The sequence below is a fragment of the Mustela nigripes genome, chromosome 8 (assembly GCF_022355385.1).
Source record: "Mustela nigripes isolate SB6536 chromosome 8, MUSNIG.SB6536, whole genome shotgun sequence".
Taxonomy (NCBI): Eukaryota; Metazoa; Chordata; class Mammalia; order Carnivora; family Mustelidae; genus Mustela; species Mustela nigripes.
The window spans coordinates 34,009,584-34,032,044 of record NC_081564.1 but is presented as its reverse complement, the minus strand read 5'-3'; the positions used below and the strand labels follow the sequence as shown (position 1 = coordinate 34,032,044).

Below are 22,461 nucleotides of genomic sequence, written 5' to 3'. Positions count from 1 at the left end.
AATTTGAATAATACGTAGGGAAGTTGGAAGGATTAATAGTAGAGGTGGCAAGTTTCATTTTCTATTTGATGAATGTTTCATTTTACTGTTTTTAAAGATTTTATTTATTTGAAAGAGAGATTGTATGTGTGCCTGCGTGGAAGGGCAGAGGAGAAGAATCCTAAAGCAGGAGTGTGGAATAACAGCTGGGGCTCTATCGCAGGACCCTGAGGCATGACTTGAGCTCAAGTTGAGTTGTGTGCTTAACTGACTGAGCCACCCAGGCACCCTAATGAATGTTTTGTTTTAAATAAGGTTTTTGTCAGTTAATCCATGCTGCATAAGAAGCATGGGAAATAGAGAAAAATATAAGAAACAGTATGGAAATAAGAATCCCTTATAATTTTGTTAACATTGTAATAACAGAGATAAGCGCTTTAAATTGTTATGGCCTTCCAGTCTTTTCATTAGTGTCTCTATTGAATATAATCAGGATGGTAGTTTATGCTTTTTTGTTTGTTTTATTTAACCCTGATATTTTCCAGTTAGGATTGTGGCATAAATACATCTTTCAGTGTCATTATTTTTAGAAAATACAGTTTTGGCAACTACATAATATGATTTTTGTTGGAACTATTATTTATGACTTTTCAATGTTGGGGGGGCTCCTGGGTGCTCAGTCAGTTAAGCCTTCAGCTCAGGTTGTTATCCCAGGATCCTGGGATCCAGCCCTGTACCAGGCATCTGCTCAGCAGGGAGCCTATTCCTCCCTCTGCTCCTCCTGCCTGCTTGTGATCTCACACACTCTCTCTCAAATACAACAAAAACCTTTCTGTGTTGGGCTTTTTTGTTGCTTGTGTTTTGCTGTAACAATACGGAGAATATATTTCTGTATAAACCTTTATCATTTTATACTGTTACTTAGGATAAAAGTCTAGAAGTAGAATTAATAAGTTAAAAGATGGAAACTTTCTTTAGTCTGTCCATAACCCTGTCAGTTTGCTCTCCTAAAACGCAGTTTTTAACCTAATGTATAACAGTTTTTACCTAATGTATAAGCATCCCTACTTCATACATACACCAGAACTGTTATCGTTTAAAAAAAAAAAAAACAGCGCTAGTTTGATAACTGGAAATGTTATCTCATTTAAACATGCATGTTTTATTTTTATTTTTTTAATTTAAATTCAATTAGCCAGCATATGGTACATCATTAGTTTTTGATGTCATGTTCAGTGATTCATTATTTGCGTATTACCACCCAGTACTCATCACATCACATACCCTTCTTAATGCCCATCACCCAGTTACTCCATCCCCCCACCCACCTCACTTTCCACAACCGCCCATTTGTTTCCCAGAGTCAAGAGTCTCTCATGGTTTGTCTACCTCTCTGATTTCTTCCCATTCAGTTTTCCTTCCCTTCTCCCAATGTCCTCTGTACTATTCCTTATATTCCACATAATGATAATTCTTTTTCTGATTGACCTGTTTCACTTAGCATAATACTCTCCAGTTCCATCCATGTCAATATAAATGGTAGGGATTCATCCTTTCTGATATTTCATTGTATATATAAACCACATCATGTTTATCCATTCATCTGCTGAAGGGCATCTCAGCTCCTTCCACAGTTTGGCTGTTGTGGACATTGCTACTTTGAACATTGGGGTGCATGTGCCCCTTCTCCACACTACAGCTGTATCTTTGGGGTAGATACCCAGTAGTGCAATTACTGGATTGTAGGATAGCTCTATTTTTAACGTCTTGAGGAACCTTCATACTGTTTTCAACAGTGGCTGTACTGCCAACAGTGTAAGAGGGTTCCCCTTTCTCCACATCCTTGGCCACCATTTGTTGTTCCTTGTATTGTTAATTTTAGCCATTCTGACTGGTGTGAGGTGGTACCTCATTGTGGTTTTAATTTGTATTTCCCTGATGCTGAGTGATGTGGAGCATTTTTCCATGTGTTTTTTGGCCATTTATATGTCTTTGGAGAAGTGTCTGTTTATGTCTTCTGCCCATTTCTTGACTGGGTTATTTGTTTTATGGGTGTTGAGTTTGGTAAGTTCTTTATAGATCTTGGATACCAGCCCTTTATCTCTTATGTCATTTGCAAATATCTTCTCCCATTCTGTAGGTTGCCTTTTAGTTTTGTTGACTATCTTTTGCCATGCAGAAGCTTTTTATCTTGATGAAGTCCCAGTAGTTCATTTTTGCTTTTGATTCCCTTGCGTTCAGAGACCTTTCTTGCAGGAAGTTGTTGTGGCCAAGGTTGAAGAGGTTACTGCCTGTGTTCGCCTCTAGGATTTTGATGGATTCCTGTTTCACATTTAGGTCTTTCATCCATTTTGAGTTTATCCTTGTGTATGGTGTAAGAGAATGATCCAGTTTCATTCTTCTGCATGTGGTTGTCCAATTTTCCCAGCCTATTTATTGAAGAAACTGTTCTTTTTTCCATTGGATATTCTTCCCTGATTTCTTGAAGATTAGTTGACCTAGAATTGAGGGGCTGTTTCTAGGTTCTCTCTTCTGTTCCATTGATCTGTGTGTCTGTTTTTGTGCCAGTACCATGCTTTCTTGATGATCACATGCATGTTTTAAATTACTAGTTAGTTCATTAGCAGTTATATTGTGACTTTTTGTTCATATTAATTCATTTTTCTCATTGATTTCTATGTGTTTATGATCTCTTCAAGCTGTTAATTTTTTGTCATCAAATATGTAAAAGATCCAGGAGTCACCAGCATGGAGTTAAACATATGAGAATGAATAAGCTCTAAGGGGCAAAAAAATTCTGTGAAGAAAAGAACCTAGGACATGGCTGAGCCCTAAGGACAACCTACCCTGAAGGGTTTGGGTAAAGAGCCAGTAAAGTAAACACAATATTTGGGTTCAGAAGTTAGGAAAAGAGGACACTGAATGCATTCTGTTCTCTTAAGTTAATTTTTTATTATGAAATCTTTTGTTTCTTCTCAGAATTAGTTAAGTAATTCACTAGTGTTACTCAGTAAAAATTCTTTGATTTAAAAAAATCTCAGCTAAAGTGATGGCAGGGACTATCTTCTAAATTTTAGTTTCAGTTAATTTTTCAAAGCTTTATGCTGGTGGTGGTTTTTTGTTTTTTTTTTGTTTGTTTGTTTTTTTTTACATTATTTGGGAACTCTGGCCTTCGTTTTATCTTTATCTCAGTTTATGTTCTGGACAGGCATATCAGGGGTATAAGTTTAATCTTGTATTTAATTCGTAGATTGACCCTGAAGCAGTTTGGGAGAATTTGAATAAAAGTATAAGGACATAAACAATCTCCTTGATGTGTTTTTTTTTCTTCTAAGTTTTTATGTGTTTTAAGATGCAAAAAAGCAAAAAATAGAATCACTGTGTTCTTTTGCTGCCCAAGAAAGAAAACCAAAACAACCAGAGTTGCAGCCCCCTGTGTACTGATCAGATTCTCCCCTCCCTGCCCCCGTTATCCTAAAACTGATGTTTACCCTGTATTTTTTTAACCTATGTCCCACATTCTTTTTTTTTAAGTGTTTTAAATTTAAAGTCAATTAATTAACAAATAGTGTATTTTTAGTTCCAGAGGTAGAGTTCAGTTATTCATCAGTCTTAAATAAAACCCAGTACTCATTATATCAAGTGGCCTCCTTAATGTCCATCATCTGGTTACTGTATTTCTCCAAACCCCTCCCCTCCAGCAGCCCTCAGTTTATTTCCTATGATTAAGAGTCTCGTATGGTTTGTCTCTCTCTCTCTCTCTCTCTCTCTCTGTGATTTTGTCTTTTTTTTTTTTTTCATTTACTTATTTGACAGAGAGATCACAATTAGGCAAAGAGGCAGGCAGAGAGAGGGGGGGGAAGCAGGCTCCTCACTGAGCAGAGCACCCGATGTGGGGCTCGATCCCAGGACCCTGAGATCATAACCTGAGCCAAAGGCAGAGACTTAACCCACTGAGCCACCCAGGCGTCCCTGTGACTTTGTCTTGTTTTATTTTTCCCTTCCTTCCCTTATGATCTCTGTTTTGTTTCTTAAATTCCACATATGGATGAGATTATATGGTAATTGTCTTTCTCTGATTGACTTTCACTTAGTGTAGTATCTTCTGTAGAGTTCCATCCTCGTCCTTGCCAGTGTCAAGATTTCATTTTTGTTTAAGGCTGAGTAGTATTCCATTTTGTGTGTGTGTGTGTGTATGTGTGTATATATATATACACACGCACTACATCATCTTTATGCATTCATCTGTTGATGGGCATCTAAGTTCTTTCCATAGTTTGGCTACTGTGGACATTGCTGCTATAAACATTGTGGTGCAAGTACCCCTTTGGATCACTACATTTGTATTTTGGGGGTAAATACCCAGTAGTGTGATTGCTGGGTCATAGGGTAGCTTTATTTTCAACTTTTTGAGGAACCTCCATACGGTTTTCCAGAGTGGCAGCGCAAGCTTGCATTCCCACCAACAGTGTAAGTGGGCTCCTCTTTCTCTGCATCCTCGCCAACATCTATCATTTCCTGATTTGTTAATTTTAGCCATTCTGTGTGTGCCACATTCTGTATTTCGATCCTTTCTTGTTAATTAAACAAGTGTTTACATAAACTTCTTCAACTGAAATTTGGATCTAGGGAAAAGTTAAATACATGATTGTATCACTGCTTTTACTTCTCTGTTATATTTGCTTTCTCTGAAATATCCAGCTTTCGCTAGTTCCATGCTTGGTTTAATCCAGTGTTCTACCATTGTGTGATTAGTAGAACTCATAAATCAGAGGATTTCTGAATAGTGGCTGAATTGCTTTTAGTCGTGGTAGGGAGGATGGTAAGAGTGTTGGAGGTGGGGAGCAATAGGGCAAAGAGAAATAAAATGCAACAGAAGTAATCAAATGGATTCCCTCTAAAACAACTGATGCATAGCATCATAAGCAGCTTTCTGAAACTTTATGACTGGAGTTTTTAAACTAATTCAGTAAAGAATTGAAAAGGGGGCAATCCTTGACTCATTTGTGCAGAGTATATGACTCATTTGTACAGAATGAAAACATGTTTATGAAAGCCCACATTAAATGAATGCTGGCATCCAGCTTGATTCAGAAAAAAGTGAAAGGCCACAAATTAATGGAATATCAGCTCTCCTAATGGCATGCTGACAAGAGTGTAGTAGAAAAGGGTACATGAATTGGGAGATACGGGTTGTGGACCTGGTTCTTCCATGGACTTGTGTGTTACCTTAAAACCCAGTATTACAATAAACCTTGGATTTCCATTTCCTTATACTTCTCCTGAAATAAGATGGGCAGGGTATATAGCACAGTGAGCCATATCTCCTAAGATCTTTTACTTATATAAGTTGACACAGATCTTAAGGTATTTACTCATGAAAAATTTCTTAAGGCTTACGATTTGCTAAATTTTCTTAAAATTTTAGGGGAGACATATAAGGAATTTACATAAGACAGCTGTACAAAATGGAGCTGGAGGAGCCTTATTTGTGGTAAGTAATTATTCCTATTTCTTCAGAATGGAAAGACTTGGAAATTTGGGTAAAACTGTTTTAACAATCCAAGTATCTTAAACACCAGTGTCTCATTGTGGTGATTTAAATATAGCTAATTGAACTCATTAAATTTCAAAAGATGTGTGACTCCAGTTGAACCTCTTGAGTTTAAATTGACACCAGGGTAGCCCTGAATTTAGAATATTTTTTGGTGAAATTACTATGAGCCCTAAACTGATTTCTAGTCTCACTTTGGGTTCTTTTTTTTTTTTTTTTTTTTAAGATTTTTTTTTTTAAATTTATTTTTTGACAGAGAGAAATCACAAGTAGATGGAGAGGCAGGCAGAGAGAGAGAGAGAGGGAAGCAGGCTCCCCGCCGAGCAGAGAGCCCGATGCGGGACTCGATCCGAAGGCAGCGGCTTAACCCACTGAGCCACCCAGGTGCCCCTCACTTTGGGTTCTTAAAAATGCTGTAATTTGGGGAATCCCAAAATGGTACTAGTTTAAAACTCCTGGATCTTAGTAATACAGTGAATACATTAGTAGTTCCTTTATATTTTCGGTTTTTAGGGTTTAACTACAGGTGGAGGTCCATGAACTCCCTAGCTTAACTGTACAATTCAAAGATAAGATAATGTATCTCCTTTCTGTGATAAGATGCAGTTACCAGGGATTCATCTGGTGTTGTTTAAAGGCAATTTAGTTGACTTGGAGGATGATTTAGAGTTAGTAATTCAGTTTTGTTAGCTGAGTTATTTCCAGGCTGAATCTTAAAAAATGAGTTAACCATACTATTGTGTAGATTCCTGCTTGATAGTTTTTCATGTTTGTCTAAAAGTGTTGAATTTGCCACATACTTGAGATCATTGTCCAAAGTTTCAATTTTCTTTTCTTCCTTTATATCTTTGAAATAGTAGAACTTTAAGAGTTAACATATTGGAGTATTCAGCTCTGTGTTCACCGAACATACTAAACATTAATTGATGTAAGTGTTAATCTCAGTGTGACTCATTTGATTTCCTGTTTACATACCATTTCTTGTCAGTTTTTGAAGAGGGCCTGTTCTTTTTGGAGAAGAAATAAAGCTTCTTGCCATTGGCTGGTTTTTGTTATGTGGTGAAGAAATGGTGTTTTTGTACCTTCCTAAAGTAGTGGGTCCTTTTGATAATTTGATACACACTCTTCTGGAACAATGCCTGTTACATGTATACTCAAAATTTTGTGTCTTAATTTTCTAAGTCTTCCAGCAATGGTTTTTTTGTTTTGTTTTGTTTTTTTTTAGTAATTACACTAGAAAATCCTGTTCTCTAATCAAGTTTTTGGATTTGGTCCTAAAGCTACTTCTCTTAGTTATTAAAGAGTGATTTCTAAAATTTTTATGAAATTTTGAATTCTGTTAACAATACTTCGTTAATCCTATTCATTAAATGTGTATTTAATAATTAGTCCTTTTTGATGCATGGATAGATTATATAATTTGGGAATTAAAGTGAAGAGATTAAGTGGTCAGTAGTAGTATAGTAATATACAAAGCTGTCCTGAGGGAGTTTTGATAATTCTGGAAAACATTTTTTCCCTTCATATAGCACAGAGATACTCCTGAGAATAACCCAGATACTCCATTTGATTTCACGCCAGAAAACTATAAGGTATGACTAAATTAATGGTATAATTAATTTATGAACTGTTAATATTTTCCAGATGTACTAAAACATGTGCTTTTTCTTTGATACAGAGGATAGAGGCAATTGTAAAAAACTATCCAGAAGGACATAAAGCAGCAGCTGTACTCCCAGTCCTGGATTTAGCCCAAAGACAGAATGGATGGCTGCCCATCTCAGCTATGAACAAGGTACTAAATTCATTTTTACCTTAGTTTGAAAAGATGAGAGACTGTGTATGAATTTCTTCTTATGTAGAAATTCCTCTGATGGTTTTTAATGTCAGAATCAAGGAATTTGAGGCTTTTAATCATTTATGTTTCCTCAAATTTGTGTTTTTGTTGGTTCTCTTAATGATGTGGAGAACTGAAAAGGTAGAGCTTTTTATCCTTGCAGGAAATAGTAAAGGCATTATCGTGAAAGTCGTTTTCTCTTTTTTTTTCCTTTTTTTAAGATTTTCATTCATTTATTTGACAGACAGAGATCATAAGTAGGCAGAAAAGCAGGCAGAGCCTGGGAGGGGAGGGGGGAGCAGGCTCCCCGCTGAGCAGAGCCCGACCCAATGGGCCTGATCCCAGGACCCTGACATTGTGACCTGAGCCGAAGGCAGAGGCTTAACCCACTGAGCCATCCAGGCACTCCTCTTTTTTCCCTTTTTGAAAGAAAAGGCCATAATAAAGATAAAAGATCTTGCATGTGTATTGTTTGCTGTCAAGGTATTCTGAAAATAAATGCGCTGTTTAAACACAAATGATGGAGAAAAGGATCTGCTCACAGTTAATAGGAATCTTCATATTATTTTGCATCTTTGGCTACAGACTTTAATAAAATTTATATAATACATAGTATTTGATGGTACCCTAGACTTAATAATCAGCAACATACAGAAATGGTATGGGTGACCCATTTAAAGGTTAGTCTATTCATACATTTAAAAAAAAAACATTTATTTATTTATTTGACAGAGATTACAAGTAGGCAGAGAGGCAGACAGAGAGAGAGGAGGAAGCAGGCTCCCTGCTGAGCAGAGAGCCTGATGCGGGGCTCGATCCCAGGACCCTGAGATCATGACCTGAGCGGAAGGCAGAGGCTTTAACCCACTGAGCCACCCAGGCACCCTATACGTATTTTTAAGACTCATTTTTTTTCTAATTGTGGTTTTAGCAGTAATCCACATTTCACATTTATTCATGTTATATTAATATAACTATATTTTTGTGGTGTTATGTTGCAGGGTATAGTTTATGAAGTGCCATACAAAATCATGTCTTTTTTTTTTTTTTTTTTTTACGATTTTATTTATTTGACACAGAGAGAGATCATAAGTAGGCAGAGAGGCAGGTGGGGGGGGGGGAAGCAGGTTCCCTGCTGAGCAGAGAGCCCGATGCAGGGCTCCATCCAAGGACCCTGAGATCATGTCCTGGGCCGAAGGTAGAGGCTTAACCCACTGGGCCACCCAGGTGCCCCCCAAAATCATGTGTTTCTTATGAGAATCACACAGATAATAAGCTAGTATGATATAATGGGAAATACATTTGTCTTTGAGTGAAGAGATGTGTTTTTTTCTGTGGACTTCCTCATCTGCAGTGAAGATTTTGAACTAGGATAGATCTCTTGAAATTACTATGTTATGATTCCTAAGTGATAGAGTTGGGACTGGACCATTTTCAATTCAGTGCATTTCCCACTTGGCTGACTCTTGCAGAGATTCTTCTATACTTCATTTCTCTTTTATACTTTTAAAATTTTATTTGGTCTATTAGGCTAGACCATTATCATCTTTATCTTAAAGAACAGGAATGTCTGGGTGCCTGGGTGGCTCAGCAGGTTGGGCCTCTGCCTTCAGCTCGGGTGATGGTCTCAGGGTCCTGGGATGGAGCCTGGCATCGGGCTCTCTGCTCAGGAGGCAGGGAGCCTGCTTCGCCCTCTTGCTCTCTGCCTGCCTCTATGCCTACTTGTGATCTCTGTCAAATAAATAAGTAAAATCTTTAAAAAATAAGTAAATAAATAAAGAATAGGAATGTCTTCAGTTGATCTAATGAAATGCCATAGGAAGATTTTAAATTTTGTTCATATCTCTTAATTTGCTTTTAACATGGTTATGGACCATTATTATTATTATTATTATTATTATTATTATTATTTTTGGACTGAAAATGATACAAAGCAAGTTTGATTGGTACTATACTTAGTAAAACATAGTCAGCTGGGTTTTTTCCCAATAAATCACACTACCCTTTGGGTACTTTCTAAATTACTGAACATTGTTTTTTGTATTATAATAGCAAACTTTTAAAATAACAGTTTAGGTATGTTTCTATTTATAAATACTTTTTTCCTTGCAAAAATTTATGTTTTTAAAGATTTTTTTTTTAAATAATCTCTATACCCAACATGGGGCTTGAACTTACAACTCCAAAATCAAGAGTTGCACACTCTACTGAATGAGCAAGATGTGTCCCCCAAATTCATATCCTTAATAATGGCAAATGTGTTAGAAGTCTTGCTGAATGGTAAGCTAACATAATGACATAAAATAAATGACAACCAATGTGAAAATGTTTCACAAATATTGTCCTGTTCTCTTTAGAATTGAATGTATATGTGTCAGAGACAGGGAATAGTGTATAGAGAATAGAATCAAGATTCCATTTTTATATTTGAGACTTCTTATGTAACTGTTTCTGTGACTCCCCCCTCCCCAAAGGAGAACCCAACCTTAAAATCAGAACAATATCCAGAAGCTCACATATTAGTTCCTTAACCATTACTAAGGTGTAGAGAGGATACAGTAGCATCCCCAGGGGAGCTTTTTCAACTTAGCCATCAGTGGTAGAGCTCCAGCATGTGTATTTTCTGGCTCCAGCATGTGTGTTTTGAGAGGGCTCCCAGATTCAGAGGTACATGCCTGGTTTAGTATCACCAAATTAAATTTTGCACAGCCACTTACCTTTCACAAGTGAGCCATGGTTAGATGTTTTTTGAGAGTATATATCCTTTAGAATCTATTCTAATATGAGAAAGTTCAACATATTTGTCATCTGAAATGCCATTTAACAAACTCCTCTTTCATGTCAAAACATGGAAATGTGGATAATTGTTTAAGAATGCCAGACATCAGATCTTATAACCTGATAGATTAATGATGTTAGGTCACCTGGAAAGTTGTAACCAGGTTGATAGTCATGATAGACTCTATGTGGACTGTACCTAGGATACAGCTAAAAAAACCTTGTTTTCCTTAATAGACTTGGCCTGATCAAAAGAGTTGTACTCAGATGATGATTCCCTTGGTCCTGAACTCCACTCTGTCAAAAGAAATATTTACTATAAATACCTTGATGTGATGCGTAGGGAAGTACTAATCCATAAGATTTTTTTTTTTTTTAAGATTTTATTTATTTATTTGACAGAGAGAGATTACAAGTAGGCAGAGAGGCAGGCAGAGAGAGAGAGGAGGAAGCAGGCTCCCTGCTGAGCAGAGAGCCCGATGCGGGACTCGATCCTAGGACCCCGAGATCATGACCTGAGCCGAAGGCAGCGGCTTAACCCACTGAGCCACCCAGGCGCCCCAATCCATAAGATTTTTGTAGAGTGTTGCGATTTGAAGTAGAAGTGTTTTGGATTGTGCTGGAGAGTTACGTACATGTTGTGTATGTGATTTGTTTGCATATAAAGTGTGTAGATATGTAAATCAGTATAGGCTAATAGGTGAGCTTTGATTCTCGTCCCTTTTTTTGTGTTGCCATACCCCTTGCATGCAGCGTACATCCCAGTAACATCAAAGCTTTTTGAAAAATTGATGAAAGATTGAAAAAATACAAGTATTTAATTTATTGGGGCTTTGTCATCAAATTTTGTCATTTAGAAATTTCAGATTATAAAATATGAGAGTTGAAATGATCAAAGTAGAAATTCTTAACAGTGGAAGACTTAAAGATTTAGAGAAAAAGAAGATTGTTTTGCAGAGACCAGGCATGGGGTAAAGTAAAGGAGGTGCTGTAACCGTTAGCTTGTGGGCTCTGTGCAATTGAAGTGTAGACGGACTTAACCCTCCAAATACCAAATACAGGTATATTTCCGCCTTATGAAGTTTTACTTTTACCAAGTTGAAATTACGCTCTTTAAAACATACCTAAATCTCAATTAGTAAACATTGTAATTATTTAAAATTTCCTATTATTTTAGGTTGCAGAAGTTTTACAAGTACCTCCAATGAGAGTATATGAAGTAGCAACTTTTTATACAATGTATAATCGAAAGCCAGTTGGAAAGTATCATATTCAGGTCTGCACTACTACACCTTGCATGCTTCGAAACTCTGACAGCATACTGGAGGCCATTCAGAAAAAACTTGGTATGGGACACATTGTATTTATACCTTTTATGAAAAATAGGATTGTCTTTCTAGATTTGACCCATTTCTATCTGAGTTTTCCAATGTATTGCCATCTTACTGGATCTGATCTGTACTTCACCAGTAAATTTTTGTCTTACTATAGTTGCCCGCCTTTATTTGTTCTTATTTTGTATTTTTCCTTAGTTCTCAGCCTCAAAGCTGATATTTCACCTTTTTTCCCCATAATCATTAGGTATGTCTGAAAAGTTTCTAGGGAGGGGTTTTAAAGTTTTCATTATTTAGAAATTAAGTTTCACTCATTGTATAATGGTAGCATGTGGTACATTAAAAAGTGAGTTTACTTACTGTCCTTGTATTCTTCCAAATGAGTCTTGAAACAAATAAGATACGAGAACAGTAGGAATGCTTCAGAAACGGAAATTTGAAATAAGATGTTATTTCAGTGCCATTTATAAAATTATAAGGGCATTTTTCCATACAAAATAGCCATTGCTTCATTTATAACTCTATAAACCAAATGAAGTAAAAGGGAGGTACACTCTAATCATGTTGCTACCGAATATAAAGTAGTTGCATGTTGTAAAAATAGTTGGGCTGTATTAAAGTATATAAAACAGAAAGCTTACTTAAGTCTGCACAAAAATTTCACCCTCACAATTTCTGATTAATAGTTGACTATAATTAGTTTTAGATTTTATGTTGTTTTGCTTATTTTCATCATAAAAACAAATATGGCTTTTTGCTTTTTGCACTTTATTTTTGCTCTAGCATATGTATGTCTGCCTTGTTTTTCTGTTTTAAGTTATTCTGCAGTTACTTTCATGCATACATATCTTATGCAAAGATACTGTCCTATTGTATTACCGAGTATTTTACAAGAACAGAATTGCTGAATCAGATTTTACTATATTTTGCCAAAATGTCTTTGCTGAAGATATGAGAGTATCTGTTTTCCTTGTAGTCTTAATGATCTTTGACATTAGCACTTTTCTGTTTTTGCCAGTCTGACGGTGTGACTGATTTTAGTAGGTTATCTATCACAATCGAAATGAAAATACTATATTCTGATACACTGCTGTTTAACAGCAAATGCTGAAGATATGAGTCCCCTGAAATCTTGTTTTTAAAGGAATAAGTCCACTTAAGAAATCCTTGAATGTTCTGGTATAATTATACAGAATTGTTTTAAGAAAGTTAATGTTCTTAAATAGTTTTTGTATACCTCTGTAATTTGTTGTTGTTGTTTTCTTAAGCTACATTGCTATTAAAATATAATCTGATCCTTACAGTGATTATTTATATTTTCAGGAATAAAAGTTGGGGAGACTACACCTGATAAACTTTTTACTCTTATAGAGGTGGAATGTTTAGGGGCCTGTGTAAATGCACCAATGGTTCAAATAAATGACAACTACTATGTGAGTATTCCATTTAATTTAAAGTTGCATGATCTCGTATTTAAAATATTTAAATATATGGTTTTCTGTCCTGTAGATACTGGTTTCTGAATACTTGTTTAAAAGAAACTGTTGGCATAAATATCCAGAAGGTTTTTTTTTTCCTGTTTTCCAAAGTTTATTAAAAAACAAAGAATTGAAAAGCTTTGCATAAAAATGTCAAGTTTAGCTTCCACACTGTTGGCCACCAGGTTTTTAAAAATTATCTTTAAACATTTTTGCATTTAACTGTAGGAGATAATGAGATATTTTAAAAACTTTTAAATTGTAAAACATAGAAAGAGAAAATACCCACCGAGATTTAAAAGATACTTCACCATACATACTGTTACTAGGTATTATTTTTAATCATCATTGTTACTATTTATAGAAATAAGCCAGTGATAGAGGTAAACCACCGCTATGCCCCCGAAATCCTATTCCTTTCACTTCCAGAGATAACCACTATCATAAATTTAGTGTGTATTCTTCCTATAGGTGTTTTTAAACTGAGTATATGTATCAAGCCATACTAATATATTATATTGCTTGTTCTAAAAATTTTAGAGATGTATCATTCCTCTAAGTACCACTTTAGCTGGACTGCATAAGTTTTGATAAGTAATATTTTATGATTTCTAAAATTTTTAAATATGTATTTTTAAAAATATTTGAGAGGAAGAGAGAAGAGAGCAAAATAGAGTGAGCATGCATGGGGTGAGGGGGAGGTGCAAAGGGAAAGGGAGAAGGGCTCAGGAGAAGGCTCGGATGCAGGGCTCAATCCCAGCACCCTGGGATCGTGACCTGAGGCGAAGGCAGACACTTAGCCGCCTGAGTCACCCAGGCACTTCTAAAATAAGCTTTTTGATTTTCCCTTTGGCTGGTGTTTTTTTAGAAGTATTAGTCTCCCAAGTGTGTGGAATTTTCTAGTTCTCTTTTTAAAAGATTTCTTGCTGCCCTAATTATGTATAATGGTTGTCATCCATAATATTGTTAGTTCATACTTTTTAGAAACTTACTAGTGAAAATTAAGCCCTGCACTGAGTGTGGATTCTTCAGGAAGGTATTTGCTTTGCTTCTCTCTTGTTCCTGTAAATACTAAAGTTCCAAAAGAAAGCTCCTTTCCTTATACCCTCCCCTGTTGTTCCAGTGTATAAGGTTCTAGACTAGCAGTTCTTTTCAAGGGACAGTTTAATTTCTAGTTTATCCCTGAGGGAATAGCCTTTTAGGGTGTTTGGGATGTCTCTTGTAGCATGCAGCTTTGTCCCTTAACCCTTTAAGCTATGAAACTCTAAAACCAGATCTGCTTGGTGTTCCACTTGTTTTCCTTTTTTTTTTTTTAAGCTTTATTTATTTGACAGAGCGAGATCACAAGTAGGCAGAGAGGCAAGCAGAGAGAGGGGGAAGCAGTCTCCCTGCTGAGCAGAGAGCTGGATGCCGGCCTCTATCCCAGGACCCTGAGATCATGACCTGAGCCGAAGGTTGGGTCTTAATCCACTGAGCCACCCAGGCGCTCCGTTCTTGGGTTTTCATTGAGTTTTTGGCCTCTAGGTATTTCTTTCTTGTCAGCATATTTATAAAATTTAAAGTTTTTTGTTTCTTTAAAATTTTATCCAACATTTTTAGTTTTTTATAATGGTGGGGTGTTCAGTCAGGATAGCTAGTCTGCCCTAATACCTGAAATGGAAATCTCCTTTTTTTTTTTTTAAATGAAGATGAAATTTGATTTCTCTGACTGTTTAGATTTCTAGGGTGGTCTCATTCCCTATAGTGACTTTCTTCATTTTACTGATCAGAGATTGAAATTTCTTATCTTCTGTATTACCCATACTTAAAAAAGAAAGTCCTTTAAAAATATGGCAAATTTTGCCTTCTCCCACATTTCTGCAGTTTACTTATAATATAGAGGTCTTGATTTAATCAGGAATTAGACAGTCAAGACTTTGTGTGAAGCATTGTAAGTTTAGGGGTGCCTGGGTGGCTCAGTGGGTTAAGCCTCTGCTTTCAGCTCACGTCATGATCTCAGGGTTCTGGGATCAAGGCCCGCATCAGGCTCTTTGCTCAATAGGGAGCTTGCTACCCCCTCTCTCTGTGCCTGCCTGCCTACTTCTGATCTCTCTCTCAAATAAATAAATAAAATCTTAAAAAAAAAAAGCATTTTAAGTTTAAATATAATAGCTTATGGATTTATATAAGAGATAAAGATTAGTAGTGTTACGGTCTTTTTAGCAAGGCAGTTTTTGTTTTTGTCTTTTAATCCATATCCAACATGGGGCTTGAACATAGGACCCTGAGATCAAGAGCCACTGCTATACTGACTCAGCCAGCCAGGCATTCCCAAGGCAGTTAACTTTTATGGATCTCAGTTGTCTGGTGGATAAAATGAAATAGTCATGCAAACTTTGACTGCATAGGAAAAAACCTGCATAGGAAAAAAACCAGCTATGAAAAATACATTTTGAGCGTAGTTGGTAGATTTTAAATATGGACTTGACATTTGATAAAGGAATTATTTTTAGTTAATTGGGTGTGGTGGCATTATGTTATCTAAGAAAATGTTCTTATTCTTCGATGTCTGCTGAAGTATCAGGAGTGAAGTGTTATGATGTCTGCAACTTACTTTCAAAATGGTACAACCAAAAGTTGGGGTGCTTATGTGCTATATATAATGCAAATACAGAAAATCAAAAATTGTTGAATACAGGTGGTAGGAATATGAGTAAAACTATACATGTATAGTTTTAAAATTTTTATAATAGTTGGGGGAAGGTAAACTCATTAGATGACTTAAAGATTCCTTTTAGCTATGAGGTTCTGAACATTTGTTGAACCCTAAGCAGTTTGAAAGCAGTGTTTTATTTTTACATATGCTTAATCATTGAACAAATATTAAATAACTTCTGTGTGGTGAGGCACTGGAGATGCAGTGCTGAATCATGATTTCTCTGGCATAGTATCAGAGTCCTATAAAACATTTTTTTAAGTACTTAACAGTTTTAGAGAGGGAGTAGGAGTATGGTTTGGGCATTTCTCTTTTAGTTTAATCTTATCCATTCTGTTCTGACTCTTGATTAAACCTAGGGTGCAGCTAGGCACATGGGCATGTGTATCTGTGTGTTTCAATTGTATTTGTTATTTTAAATACCAGAACCCTTTCCTGAGGTAAAAATTTTATATAGGTACATAGTATATAAAATGTAGAGCTGTTGTCATTGAAATGGGGAGTGGAGGGAGGACCAGGGTCATTGAGATACTTTCCAAAAATAATTTCTTTTACCTTTTGTTCAAAAATTAAGTGAATTTGGAAACAGTGAATTTTACCTGGGAAAGAAAGACTGTATCATGAGAGTATTACATCTTTAGGTTAGAGATGGATGTTAGGCATCTACTTTTATGTTACTATGACTGCCGGTGCTAATTACTATTTGCACCTCACTGTTTCTTTAAGGACATAGCATTTGTTAAGCATGTGCCATGGCACTGTTCTTTTTTATGTATTTTCTCATTGAATCCTCAAAAACTTTCTTGAAGTAGGTTTTCTAGTAAAGAAACAAACTTGGAGGCTGAATAACTTCCTGAAGATTATTAGTTATTCAGTGGTGGAGCCAGGATTCAAATGCAGAACTCTTTCACTTTAAAGTATACCTCTGTATTGCCTCATTAGCTGCAGCTCTTCTTATATACTGCATTTAACAGTATATACTATATATAGGAGTTAATCAGTTTCTCCTACCTTGGTGACTAACTTGGGAGCCGAGACAAATAATGAACTAACTGATACCAGGGATTTACACAGATTTCAGTAGTAGGAAGTAATTTTAATATGACTTTTAATTTTTTATCCTAGGAGGATCTGACACCTAAGGATATCGAAGAAATTATTGATGAGCTCAAAGCCGGCAAAGTTCCAAAACCTGGGCCAAGGTATGCATTTATTTCTATACAATAAATTTTAATGGCTTAACCTAATGTATAATTAATTTAAAAAATTTTATCCCTAGGGGCACCTTGGGTGGCTCAGTCAGTTAAGCATCTGCCTTCAGCTCAGGTCATGATCCCAGGGTTCTGGGTTCTGATTCTGGTTCCTCGCCCCCAATCAGACTCCTTGCTCAGTGGGGAACCTGCTTTTCCCTCTCCCTCTGACTGTAGCTCCCCCTGCTTGTGCTGTCAGATAAATAAATAAAATCTTAATTTTTTTAAAATAAAAAATTTTATCCTTTAAGGGGTACCTGGATGGCTCAGTAAATTAAGCATTGATTTCAGCTCAGGTCATGATCTCAGGATTGTGAGATTGAGCCCTCCATCCCAGTGCGGAGTTAGAATTCTCTCTTTCCCTCACTCAGGCCCTACCCATTACCCTCTCTCTCCCCTAAAAAAAAAAAAAGATTATTTCCTAAGTTCTTAGGAGGTGTCAGGAGCTTTGGATAGTATTGAAACCAACCTGTCATCTAAAACAACTAATTTTTTTCCCCTCTAAAATCCTATCATATAATCATCTGGCATCTAATTGAATATTTATAGAAAAGGGAATTTACTACAAATAAAATCTGTTCCATTGTTTAAACGTTCATACTTTGATTGACTCCATTGTTTAAACGTTCATACTTTGATTATTCATACTTTGTTTCACTCTAATTTCCACTTACATGTCCAGTTCTGCCCTTTGAACTGACACAAGATAACCTCTATACCTCTTCTAAATGATAGCTCTTCAGTTACTTAAAATAGGTGTCTTCTTTTCCCCAAATCATTTTCTCAGAATTAATGTCTACTCTTGTGTTGTTTTTTCTGACCTGGTTTTGGTTTTCCTCTTGGATAGCTTTTCTGGTTGGCTAGTGACTTTAACATGGTACTAACATTAATCAGGGTATTTGAGATATGTACTGAGTAGTGCAGAGCATTGTGGGACTCTCTTCTTTGTCGTAGACATTTTGCTTATAATAATGCAGCCAAATTACATCAACTTTACTTCAGGTACATTTCACCAGTAATTGCACTTACAGTCAGTTAGAATGTCTAGATCTTTTTTAGCTTCCTGCACTGTTCACCCCGGTTGTTCCCATTCTGCAGTTGTGTTATAATTACTTTGCTTTCAATTATGAACCTGAACTTTTGCTGCTAACCCCTGTTCTATATCTAAGTGCTTATATTGCTCAGAATTTTTTTCTAATACTAGCAAGTGTTTATGTAATTGTAAGCCCTGTTTTTTTTCCTGCTTATGCCATACAGTTTTCCTTATCTCAATATAATTGTAGTTTTAATGGCCATATAGTATTTTAATGTATTAAAAGAACTATGGTGTGCCCTTTATTCCTGTTTTAAATATGTTTTCCTGCTCTTTGTAATAAATAGCAGTTTTGTGTACTCTTTCAAGAGGTAGTTAGGGGCCCAGATATGTAAGTTGAGTTGAATGCTTAAATATAATACAAGTTGTTTGTTGTAGGAGTGTTTTCAGGAGGAAATGATGTGTAATCTTGTTAAAATTATTGTGCTAGTTACTGTGTAGAGAACAGTTCAAAATTTAGTGATGTTGTGGGGTAGTGGAATTATGAGTGATTTTTAGCTTTTTGGTCTGAGCACCTCAGTGGTTCCTTTAACTAAAAAGGAGATTTGGTTTGGGAAAGGAAAGTCACTTTGTTTGGGACAGGTTAAAGTTGAGATACCTCCTAGACATCCATAGTGGAATACTGAAAGATATATTTGAACCTGGAATTTAGGAACTAGATTAGGACTGGAAATAGGAATTGGGGATTCATTGATTGTTCCAGATGGTATTTAAAGCCATAAGGCTGGATGAGATTACTGGGGATGAAATTAGTTTGTTGTTGTTCTTAACATAGGATACTATAACATTATTGTATTTTAACATTAATTAAACAGTTAACTAAGTGCTACAGTTAAGCATTTTTCATATCTAATAATAGAGATGTTGCTTATCAGTAATTATACATAGTTCTTCACTGGGATTTTTTTGAGTGTTCTAGATTTGAGCCAAAAACTTCAGAATTACTGATTTCTGAACCTATTTTTTATTTCCTATGTATCACCTCTTATTTAAAAAAGAGATGGGGGATCTGGGTGGCTCAGTCAGTTGAGGGGCCTACACTTGGTTTCAGCTCAAGTCATCATCTCAGGGTCATGGGATGGAGCCCCAAGTCAGGCTTTATGCTTAGTGGAGTCTGCTTAAGGATTCTCTCTCCCCCTTGCCCACACACATGATCTCCCTCTAAAATCAAAAACTTTTGCTCTTCTTCCTCAAGCTTTTTGGTTATATAGTATAATGAAAGAGATTGCAATGATAGTAACCAAAATATAATTATAGTTAGACTTCAAATGAACCAAAGTTGGGCAATTTTTTTATTAGTGTTTTTATAATAAAGTGGGCAATCTGCCCACATATGTAAAAGTCACTCATTGTCTTTGAGTAACCAGAGATATTAAACTGGTTCAGCAGTACCTGATTTCTGAGTACCATTATCAGGTCTGTCCTGACCAAAATCAGTAAGAGAGACATGTTTCTATGTGGTTCCGAACTGCTTTTTTATGTTTTTGGTAAATGACAGGTAGAAAGGAAATACTAAACTGATGGTAAGGCATTGCTTTATTTTGATATTAAATATTTGTGCTGAGATTGTTTATTTTCTTTTTTTTTTAGTACCAAAAATAACTTCTTTTAGCCTGCTTTGAAATTGCTAATTAGGAGGTAGAAGTTGTTTTTTAGTATGGTTAACAAAAACTAATTTTAAATCCAATTCGAATTCTTCATATTTAGTTTTATAAAGATACCTTTTTGCAGAATTCTGTGATGTACAGATAATATGAGATGTAAAGAAAATAGAGGTCGTTGCTGATGGATAAGTCTAGACTATAAAGTCACTTTTTTTTATACTAAAAGTAGAGGGCAGTGGTGTGTATATATCTCAGCAATATTAAAAGAGTAAGCACTGAACTTTCATGACTAGCTTTTCTTTAAAAAGTATTTCTAAGCCATAAACAGTGTACAGAAGGCCAAGTTTTCTAGAATGCAAGTGAGTTAAAATGAATGTACAAATAGTGTTGGAATGGCTAAAAAAAAACAGATTTACCTTCTGAGTTGTAACAAAAACAAGGTAATTAATAGATGGCATTTTAAACATAACACTTGAGGCGAATCATTTTTTGTTTTTTTTTTTTTTTTATGAAGTGAAAACCCTAATGTAAATTGTGAATGGAAGGGCTAGATCCCTGCCTCTGGTGTCTGATGCGTATTTACAGATAAAATGAGGGGAAGGCTATATGATTAATAGATGAAACACAGTCTGTGGACTTCACACCCTTGGTAGCATTTTAATGTGCATTTTGTATAGGGTGGGAAGCAGACACAAGAGGCCATTAACACCCCCCCACCCCGGGCAAAGTAGGTCATGGGACTATAATTACATGTAACAAACTTTACAAAAATGGACCAGATCACTCTTGAAATTACTTTTATACAAAAATCCACAATTCCTTGAAGAGTTCAGGCAGCGTGCATGATTAATTCTCCCACTTATTGTTCTCAGAACCCGTTTTTATAATCTTCCTAAAAGTAAGTTCTTCGTGTTGGTAAAGAAGGTAGGTGAGCTTAAACCATAGAGGAAACCTAGGAAAGGGAAAGAAAGATCCTCCAAAATAATTTCATTAGCAAAGAGCAGTAGGTATTACATGTATTATTAGTTAACATAAAACAATTAACAAAGCCAAATACTGGTTATTTTTTATTTATTTATTTATTTTTACTAAACTTCGATACCATTTTGCCACTTACCTACATTAATTTTAGATTCAGACAGATAGCTCATAGTTGTTTTTTGATCTGGTTTTCAATACAAATATATTAATTTCTGACTTGGTAGGCACTCTTCATTACAATACACACTTAGTTACTTCCATTGTGGAATGTAATAGCTTGAAAGATCTTAAAGAATTATCTTGTTTCCTGAATAAAAAATGATTTCCTGGAGCTCTAAAAAAAACTTTCAAGATTGATGACAGAATGTGAAGGACAAAGCAAGGAGTAAAAAGATGTAAATTGAACAATTCTTCAGCTGAAATCTGTGACAGGAGCAGGTAAATTAACAAAGCCAGGAAATTAGGAGGGGTGAAATAGTAGTAGGTGCTGAGCTGGGCTCTAGCAACAGAGGTCAGACAGAGGAAGAGGGAGTGATTCCCTGGGAAAGTATGTGTGGGGGTGAACAAAAGACAGGTTGTTCTACCTCTGTGCTTGCCTCTCTTCATAGATTCCTACCTAAGGACCTGTTCCTGTTTTCTTTGTGGCTGTGGGTAGCCATTCTGATCTGGAACCTGTTTTGGAAAAGTTAATACTACTAATATTGCTTTTAAAAATATGAATATCAGTATATACTTTGTTTCCAGTGCCTCTAAGGAAACACCCTTCTAAATCTCCAAATTCCCATTTCCTGCAATACCTCTTTTATTTCCAAATCTAATGTTTGTATTCTCTTCTGTTCACTATGATAATGGATCTCAATCTGAGTAAAATTCAAATATAAAAAGAATAAATGTAATGCTTTTATTAAAACATTATTTTTTATAAAAGATCTTAGAGGGAGGAAAGAATCTCAAGCAGACTTTGCGCTGAGCCCAATGTAGGGCTCCATCCCACAGCCCTGAGATCATGACCTGAGCCGAAAAGAAGAGTCACATGCTTAGCCAGCTGAGCCACCCAGGCACAGGATTTTTAAAAATGCCCTCTGGGTCTGCGTTAGTTTCTTATAGTTCTTAGCTCTGACCCTTGGACAGGTGGTGAAACCCCTAAGCCTTCATTTCTGATCTGTAAAGTAAGGCCAGTATTACTTGTCTCATGGCATTATTTAAATGAGCTAATACATGTACTCTGGTCAGTAAATGGGAAGTAGTAGTGTTACTTTTTTATTTTTCATATTTATGGTGAGTTTTGGTATGCCCATTTTCATATTTAACTTCTGAAAATCTTGCAGCAGTTGAAATGCTTGAATTAAATAATCCATGCAACTTTTGGATGAAAAATAGTTACTGGGCTGTGGTGAAGTAACATTTTAAATAAAGGTTTATAAAGATTCATTCATAGTTTAATGTTACTTGCTCTTTTCAGGAGTGGACGCTTCTCTTGTGAGCCAGCTGGAGGTCTTACCTCTTTGACTGAACCACCCAAAGGACCTGGCTTTGGTGTACAAGCAGGACTTTAATTTATATTCAGCTGTAAATATTGTCACTGGAGAAATAAAAAGGAATCTCCTATCTACATAAACTTTTTATATTGTTCATTTCGTTGTATATACTTATGCTATAAGTGTCATGTTGAAACTTCAGAGTACCATTTTAGTTTTTTGCTATCTCTGGCTAACTGTGAAGACACTATTTCATAATGTAGTTAACAATCACTCAGTATCATCATTTTCAACTGCCAGGTCACTTTAATCAGTAACATTAGATTATTATTGTGAAGTAAAAACTATGTCAAATTTCACATATATTTTGCTTTAACTAAACCCAAGTCTTAACATGATC

The 22,461-nt window shown here is 35.8% G+C and overlaps 1 protein-coding gene across 1 annotated transcript in view; it reads left to right on the top strand.

The window, feature by feature from the left end:
• The window catches only part of NDUFV2 (NADH:ubiquinone oxidoreductase core subunit V2), a 34,913-nt gene extending 12,712 nt beyond the window's left edge, over window positions 1-22,201 (top strand). Inside the window, exons 2-8 of the mRNA XM_059409201.1 lie at window positions 5,408-5,473; window positions 7,063-7,125; window positions 7,212-7,328; window positions 11,326-11,494; window positions 12,806-12,915; window positions 16,781-16,857; window positions 22,046-22,201. Coding sequence (XP_059265184.1) covers window positions 5,408-5,473; window positions 7,063-7,125; window positions 7,212-7,328; window positions 11,326-11,494; window positions 12,806-12,915; window positions 16,781-16,857; window positions 22,046-22,139 — 696 coding nt within the window. The 3' untranslated portion in view covers window positions 22,140-22,201. The remainder of the gene's footprint in view (window positions 1-5,407; window positions 5,474-7,062; window positions 7,126-7,211; window positions 7,329-11,325; window positions 11,495-12,805; window positions 12,916-16,780; window positions 16,858-22,045) is intronic.
• The last annotated feature ends 260 nt before the right edge of the window (window positions 22,202-22,461 follow it).